Source organism: Limulus polyphemus, unplaced genomic scaffold, assembly GCF_000517525.1.
Source record: "Limulus polyphemus unplaced genomic scaffold, Limulus_polyphemus-2.1.2 Scaffold1953, whole genome shotgun sequence".
Classification (NCBI taxonomy): domain Eukaryota; kingdom Metazoa; phylum Arthropoda; class Merostomata; order Xiphosura; family Limulidae; genus Limulus; species Limulus polyphemus.
The window spans coordinates 50591-59627 of NW_013667563.1; the positions used below are offsets into that span (position 1 = coordinate 50591).

At 32.1% G+C, this 9037-nt stretch overlaps 1 protein-coding gene across 2 annotated transcripts in view; it reads left to right on the forward strand.

Moving 5' to 3' along the window:
• The window catches only part of LOC106465463 (L-asparaginase-like), a 79138-nt gene that overhangs the window by 49995 nt on the left and 20106 nt on the right, over positions 1–9037 (forward strand). For both annotated transcript variants that reach the window (XM_022393364.1, XM_013925693.2), the window contains exons 3-4: positions 3144–3261; positions 5019–5130. In XM_022393364.1, coding sequence (XP_022249072.1) covers positions 3144–3261; positions 5019–5130 — 230 coding nt within the window. The remainder of the gene's footprint in view (positions 1–3143; positions 3262–5018; positions 5131–9037) is intronic.

A 9037-nucleotide genomic window follows, 5' to 3' on the forward strand; every position in this document is an offset into this window, starting at 1 on the left:
CTAATTTAAGTTTAACTCATCACCACCTAAACCATTTTAGAGCTACTTGCATGTTTTCCATATGTTGCTAATTTGAGGATTTTGCTTATTAAAAATTCAAATATATGAATGACTAATTGACAGTTGCTTAAGGATTTGAAAGAACTGATTGCTAAAAAGTTAGTGGTAATGTAACTTATATGATTTTTCCATCTCTCCTTCAAAACTGTTTGACATTTTATTGGGAAATACGTGTCAGCTAAATGGTTAAGGGTTATATGAGAACAAGAATAGATTACACTGACAGCGATGCAAATATTTTCTGTTATTATTTATTTTGATTAGGAAAGGACACTACTTTAAAGAGGAACAAAAATAGATTACACTGGCAGTGATGCAAATATTTTCTGTTGTTATTTATTTTGATTAGGAAAGGACACTACTTTAAAGAGGAACAAAAATAGATTACACTGGCAGTGATGCAAATATTTTCTGTTATTATTTATTTTGATTAGGAAAGGACACTACCTTAAAGAGGAACAAAAATAGATTACACTGGCAGTGATGCAAATATTTTCTGTTATTATTTATTTTGATTAGGAAAGGACACTACTTTAAAGAGGAACAAAAATAGATTACACTGGCAGTGATGCATAGATTTTTTTTCATTATTTATTTTGATTATTAAAGGACTCTTCTTTAAAGGGTAAAAAAAATGTTACTGTTATACCATTCTTTAGAGAAAGATCATATGAAATGAAAATCATTTAAGTGGACTGAAAAAAATTTAATGGTTTGGTTTGTGTTTTTTTTTCAAGAATTAAGAATTATAATGAGATGTGTTGATATCTAATTTTACATAACATCCGCTATTTAATTCAGTGATTTTTCTGATAATCTCTACTATAGAGTGAATTTTACAATGAGCTATAGGATTAACCTCTAAAACTGCTTGTGGACACTTAAAAATGCATGTTTTGTACTATTTTGCTAAGGGACTGTTGGGTTTTGGATTTTTGTCTTAAATTAATTTTTTTAACTTGTGTGTTTTCTCAACATAACAAATGTCCTGAGAATAGAGTACTATAGAAATTTAGTGTATAATTTAATTATCTGAAGGTTAGCTATCTTTCTCTCTATAAACTTGTGATATATTCAGGTAAAAGTGAGTTAACCTATAGGAGTGGAATAGGTCTGCTTAATAACAGGAGATCCAAGCTATAATGAAGTAATTCTGGGTTCTCTGACAATTTACTGTGAACTTTAAAGGGTTTATTTTGCTTATAGATGTGATAAGTGTAAAGAGCTCTTAATCTTGTATAGTATGTTTTATTTTTGTTAAAGGATATTGTTTGTCATTTTAAAAAATATTTAGTTTTTGCCATTTTCATGTTGAAGAATAATGTTTTACAGAAATTATTTTTGTTAAAAGGTTTCATTTATATTCTGTTGTATGTTTTCGCTTCTATGGTTTACCTTCATAATGTATTATATATTGAATTTTGTAATTATGATCTTTGTTAAAGGGTTTTCAATTATGCTGTTAATTGACCACTGTTAGAGTTAATTTTTTGGATTCTGATATGATCACTGTTAAAGGGTATTTTATCAGGTAACAATTTTGAATATGTTATGGTTTTTCGTGTACAAGGTTTGTGATGACTGTGTGACATAAGTTTTCAGGGGCTAGAAAGAATTATTGCACTCTTTGGCCAGAGTGAGATTTTTAGATGTTATGAGTTAAAAGTTTAAATTTTGTCTTCAAGACAAATTTGAAGTAGAGAAGACAGGAAGATTGATATATGAATATATCATGCATTTCTATCTTCTTATGACATTATAATAGTATTATTCTGAATTTATCCTGTGCAAGTTTCACATAACACATTCTACTTTTCTGTTGTTTTTTTTTTGTCATTGTTCTGCCCATGGGGTATTACTGCACATTGTGCAAGGATGTTGAGAAAAATGTCTTTTAGTAGTAGGCCAGGTGATATCTCAAGATTACAAACTCTTATGTTTCAGTAAAATTAAACAACATTGACGTCGGTACTGCACCTGTATTGAGAATAGGGTTTGTCAAAATCCACACAGGTTGGTTCAGTTACTTTAGAACACAATTGACAAGACAGATTATTTCTTCTCTACTCTGTTATTACAATACAGTCTGTGATAATTTCATTTTAGGAATCACCACTATATACCCTTTATGGCTATACTCACAATCACTCTATCTATCTAACTATGTCTTAAACTACATTTTTTATGCTTATTTATAGACTGACAGGGGCCTAGAAGGTTCTGCATACTATGAGATATCATGATGCAATAATACTCAATCAAAACAATGAAAAAAAAATTGGAAAGTTCTTGTAACATGACACAATAATGCAAGCACCAATTCACATCAGTTGAACTACACAACATATAATTCGTACACAGTTACAAACTTACGATAAACTATTGCTTCTAAAAATAAGTAAATTTAACGCTTGCATCAAACTTAAATTGAAACAGTCGTGTATATCTAACAGGCCATTTGTTACAACAACAATTGTTATCAGCAATGAGTATGATGGATATAGTGTGTTTGAAGTGCTATTATTAATACACTCTTCTAATTCTTGAAAATCTGTAAGAGACTAAATTAGGAAAGTAGTGTTAAAAATCTAATAGGCCTTATATAATGTCTTCTGATGAATATAATTAATTATATCATGCTTCACCAACTTCTAAAATGTATTCACACCATAATAATTGTTGTTGAAACAAATGGCCTATATGAATGGTATACTGGTCCATATGGGAAAAATAAAAACAAAAGGGAAAACATCTTTAATAAGAAAAATAAATGTTTAAACTCTGAATATATGTATTTTTAACTTTACAGTCAATACTGTATTAGATGATGCTTCTAAAGGCCGTGGAATCAAATATGCTGTTTGTACAGAGAATTCTACATATAAAATATACATTTAAAAAAAAAACTGATATTTATTTAGGAGGTTCCACAGGCTATGCAAATGAAATATGTAAATTTTAATATGAAAATAAATATTCCTATCATATGTCTGTATGATATATAGTTTTTTGCAAGTTGTATAATTATAGGTCCCATATTATGTTCAATATGAAACATATTTTGATCAAAACTTTTTTTTCAGTTTATGCACCACAACCAAATTATTTGGAGAGAATTGTTCGAAAATTTCCAGAATTAAATGACGAAGAATATGTTTGTAGAAATTTTCCGGGAAAAGATCAGCCTCCATTGGTTCTTCCGTAAGTTTATTCATATATTTTTATTAAGAAATTATTTCTGTTCTAATAAAGTTAATATGGCCATTTCTTTTGAAAATGTATGATATGACCTATTACAAATACACACACACAATCATAACCAGTAAATGTTCGTAGAAGAGTAAAAGTAAATTATCAAATACATTAAATTTGTACATTGCTATAGGCAATTTCAGGGGAATTTCATATACATTGTTAAGATAAATATCAATCATATACAGTGGGAAATATTTCAAAAATGAGAATTCATTGACCAACTTAGCCTCAATGCAGGCAAGTGTAAATAATTACAGTTGTATTGGTTCTCTTTGTGCCAGATATCTTTGTCAACCATTTGTAAGATGATATATTGGCCTTATTATAGGACGATCTCGAATATAAGGTGACACCCATTTTCAAAAACGGTGGGAAAGAAAACTGTGTCATAACATCCTTTTTTAGGTCTGCATAATCAATACTATAACTGAACAGCCTGCAGGTGGATTAATTGCAAGAATTAGTAATGATCCTGAGCAGAAATCTAGTGTGCATGCATAGATGGATGCTATCTGGACATCCAGGAATGCGATAGACTAGAGTAGTGGGAAGAGGCCTGTGGTTGGCCATGATTATAAGGTGACTAAGAATTTTGCAGCCTAATTATTAATCAAAAAACACTGCCTTATAATCAGGCCAAAACAGTAGTTTAGTTTGCTTTTAGTATTTGTTTTATGCAAAATTATCATTACATCTTGATTTTGATCTAATTAGTAATTGACAAATTAGGTAGTTAAATTAGTAATGTTTTTATAATTTAAACTATGCAAAAAATAAAATTAGGAATAAGGAAATGTGGATAACATCACAATTGTGCATATGGGAGAAGAGGGTGTAGATAGTACTGTGCATTGCAAAGGAAAAAAGTATTTGGGGAATTGGTTTGTCATCTATCAGAGCCCCATCTCAGACAGCAGTGTTAAGGTTTTGTGTGTGAATTTCTTTATTTGTTTATAGATGCTTGGAGTAGTGGTACCATCACCCTGTTGAATTTTAATATTTGCTCCTATACCTAGGATTTGAAAGCATTGCTAGATCTGGTATCTCTTACCAGATAAGTTGACTAATTTATCATTTTTGATCACACCATTTGGTTCAAAGTGTTTTGTGCTAGAGGTGTTTAGTAGATATCACATGTCGTGGAACAGGTTTAACCCTCTTAAGTTCAACTTCACAGTCATTGAGATGCTCTGCACAGCCATCAGATTGTTTAGAACTCTACATACCTAACCTCTTACAGTAGTCTAGGCAGGCCATTTAACTGTTTGAATTACTTTAAATACACATCATTGCCTTTACATTTTATAAACTTTGTACATTTATTTACAAAATACCACAACCAAAAGTTTTTTTGTGCAAAGCATGAGTTTTCTTCCTAGTATTTATATATATGAGAGTACCAGTATAGTGTACACTTTGTAATTATGTATGTGAATTTTTCTCTTGCAAAGTAGTCAGTATGAATACTGTCTACAGAGCTATAGAGTTAGCTTCAGTTTAAGGGCTTTTTTTTGTGTGTGTGTGTGAACACTGTATGAAACATACTTAGTTTATTTTGTGTTGTTAGAAAAATTTTAAAGATCTTAACTAAAATTTATTGTCTGAGAAAACAAAATTTTGAAAGTGCAAGAAATACCTTTGTATCTTGAATATCTAGTTGACAGTTTATACGAAGATTGTTGTATCTTTTGTGTTTTCTCTAGTGAAACTGGGAATTCTAAGAGAGTTGTATATACTATATATGAATATGATCCACTGTTAGATTCTGCAAACATGACAATGGATGATTGGAGAGCTATAGCTCTGGATATTAAGGTACAGTCAAGCTGAAGTTTCCTATAAAATGTTAGTGGCCCTACTAATGGGCCAAGAAACTATATATTTGTGGAAAACTTAACACTACTGTTAAATGTTTTCTGTTCCTGTCCTTAGATTATGTCAGTATTTTCACTATTACACACAATTTTCTAAAAAATGTTAACCCTCTGATATTAGGGTTGAAGCGTGCATGCCATCACATTTTACAGAGTTGCAATTAAAATTTAATTAACTCTCTCAACATGGGATTGGTCAATTTGACTGACCATGTGACCTCTTTGTACTCATTTAAAGTCTTTATAGATTTAATACTTCTAACTTTCAATATAGTGGATTTATCTTCATAAATTACAATTACTATTACAAGTCTTTCACATACAAAAAACATATTTTTTTAGCAAAGTATATATATATACTAAACTAAAATAAAGATTTGTCCATGAATATATTGAGTGTTTGTATTAAATATTTCGTATGCAAAGTGATTTTCATGTTAAGATTAAAAATACTTTTCCTCATCTCAAAAATCTCAAATTTCCTTTGTGTAATCCTCCTAAATACATTTCAAACGTTTGTTTTCAGTATATTTTATCTGTTATTTTTCTCTACCCTATCTCCATATGGGATCTGTCAGTTTGATTGGCCATCGTAACCACTAAAAAAAAAAAATCTAAATACATTTTTTCTTTCTAGAATTGTAACATTAAACTTCATTCACTTATCATAAGTGGCGTTAAGCTGGTAAACAGTATGCATCTATTTATAATTAAATTTTATTATTTTACTGCCCTTTTGATTGCCTTTTGAACTGTGTCTAACTACTATTTGCACCATTATAAGTTATAAATCACTTAGGGAATGTGGCTATCGAAATACATGACCCACAAGCTACTACAAGCTGCTCACATATGTGCCTTGTGAAACATTGTAAATCACTTAGGGAATGTGGCTATCGAAATACATGCCCCACAAGCTACTACAAGCTGCTCACATATGTGCCTTGTAAAACATTTTTATTATATTATTATTATTATTTATTTTACCTAATTTAATCTTAACTAAGCTAAAGAGATCCCTATTTTTACATTTTAATTAGTTTTGTTATAGTAAATATAGAATAAACATGAAAACAAGAAATAAAGTACTTACCAAATCTTCTTTTTTCTTGCTGTCGATTGTCAATTACAGTTAACCCTACATTTTTTTTATACTAATGTTAGTAATACACTAAATAACTTTTGTTTAGTTAAATAATGCACAAAAAAACAGACTAATAACATGCAAAAGTAGACAATTTTTCCTAACTTGCACATTATTTCTGGCTTTCTAACTGTACAACAAGAGCTTTCACAAATTTATTCAAGTTAAACGTTAACTTTCTCATGGAAACAAAGCTTGTACTTTGAATGAAATGGATGCTTATCCGTTCAGAACACAACTTTATACAATACATTGTCTGATAGATGAAAACCTTGGCTTTCTATTAGTTATCAGTAATATATAATTAAATATAAGAGAGAACTATTAACAAATCCTGAAAGAGAGGATGTAACAGGAGGGGTCTGATTTTCTATTTGATAGCTCTGTAACCATATAAAATTGAAGGTTATAAAAATTATGGTTTGTCTGAACAATGACAATTTTATATTGAGTAATTTGCATTTAATTTCATACTTTTTGGAGGGGTGGTGGATAAAATAGAGAAGAAAAGATGCCTGGAGAAAATGTGTCACACTAGGGGAAATTTGGAATTTCTTTTAATATTGCCTTGTAGAATTAAGAACTTAAAACTTGTATGCTTTTAAGATATGGATTATTAGCTACAATTTTATGCTATGTTAATTGATATAACATAAACAAAGTAGTTTAATATAATTTTTAACGTAAGACATTAAAACCATATGTCATGTGCAGTGAATGATACCTGTGGCGATAGGGATAAGCAACTTTATTATCAGTGTAAGTAAATAAACTTGGCATAGAAATGTTGTTTATAATTCAACTTTTAACATTATTTAAGTTTTAATTTTTAATTTCAAAAGGAAGTATTTAAATAAATTCTCAATCTTCACTTCTTTGTGTCATGTGACTCTTTTCTCTAAATTGACTTTTTTTTTATGCCTCTATTAATTTTCTAAGTTTCCAGGTCTTCATCTTTGTACATTCCCTTCAATTCTTCTGCTCTCCAAGGTTCTGGCACTGATTTGCTCCATGTCCTGTCAATTTTTCTGGTGGAACCATACTGGCCAGGTCAACCCTGGTTTCTATTTCTCCAGTATATTCAGGAGTGTCAACTTCTTCCCCTTCTTCCTTGGCTATCAGCCTCAGTCAGACATTTCTCGTCCAGCAGTCTGCATTCTTTGACTTCACACCTTGCTTTTATGTTGTCCATCGCACGACATCAGGGACTGACATCTCGAGTGGCATCCTTATTAACACATTCTTCTTTGGAAGTTTATCAAAGAAAATGGATTACTTATCATCAAAGGTCTCTCAGACATGTTTTGTCATTACTTTTAAAATCATTTTAGGTTATCTGTCCTCGTCGCCCTTTCCAGGTTCCTAATTAGGATATCACAGTGGTTCTCCATGCATTATCATGTCCACCTTTAGAACCTTTGGCATCAGGTATGCTTTTACAAATCCACACTAACTACCAATAGACTAATAACTAAATTCCTGGTTGCAACAAGCTCTGTTGAGACGGGGTGTTCCATAAGACTGCATTGGTGCTTTCCTGGTGGTGAAAAATTGTTCTATATCATATACAGTACTGGACCGCCATTCATGGACTATCATGAGTAAAGCTCTTCCCTGCTTAACCCCCAACTTGAGCAACTCTAAGTTGGTTTGCTTTTCAAAATAAGGAACATGGGTCATCTATTGCACTCTCTCTCTGGAGCATCATTTCTCAGGATTCCCCAACATGAATCCCCCTCCCCTCCCTGCCAGTGGAGCAAGAAAATCCTTACCACTCTGTTTTCAGTTTCTTAAGTGGTGGACAGAGGTCTATTCCTCCTGAGTGATGTTTGTACTCTTTATTCCATTCAAGGAGAAGAGGGCAAAGCTGAATACCCTCCCACCCTTAACCCTGGATGGTTTTCCCAGATGTCAGGTGAGGAGCCGGTACAGCCTATGTAGGAGCCTCCTTGTAATTTTGGTTCAGAAATGACACTTCACTATCTGGTTGTGTGAGTATGGCCTTTCTCTTTGGTCATTCTCTTACTTTCCATGATCATGGAAGAGGTTATTCAACTCCTTGTCTTTCCACACATGAAGCATCACATTCATAAGCCATTGGTTGAACTCCATTTGTTCCACGTCCTCCTCTTACTTCTGGAGGCAGTAGGTGTTGCCTTGCCTACCAACTTGAGGAGTTAGGATTTTGGTTTGTAATTCCAGGCAGGAATTGTTGCATTCTGTGCTTCTTCAGGTTGGGGGAAGACTTGCCAATTGGGTGTTGCTTGCCTTCCCTTGATAATTCTGGTGGCTTGCATGCAACATCCTGCAACATTCAAGTTGGGTTCCCTTCATATCATATTCCTATTATACAGTTATATCATATTGTGGTCCCCATGCCTTAGCCACTACACCTTGGATCTTGCTTTGTAACCACATCCTTATAATTCTGTGCGGTTGAGCCCTGGACGAATCTCATGGTAATGAACAATGTTAACACTGCAGCCAGTTGGCCTTTAACACTCACATTTAGATTTCACTTCATCTGGGGAAGAGCATACCTGTTCCAGAAGTAGTGCGACCCCCCACTAGTGTGCTTTATTATATCCCAATTTTACACACCTGTTTTTCTATATGGATACTTTTTGTGTGAGAAGAGGTGTGTTTCAGAAGTTTACATTTTCCTATACTGGGAATACATATCCAATAATACTTGCATCCTCTC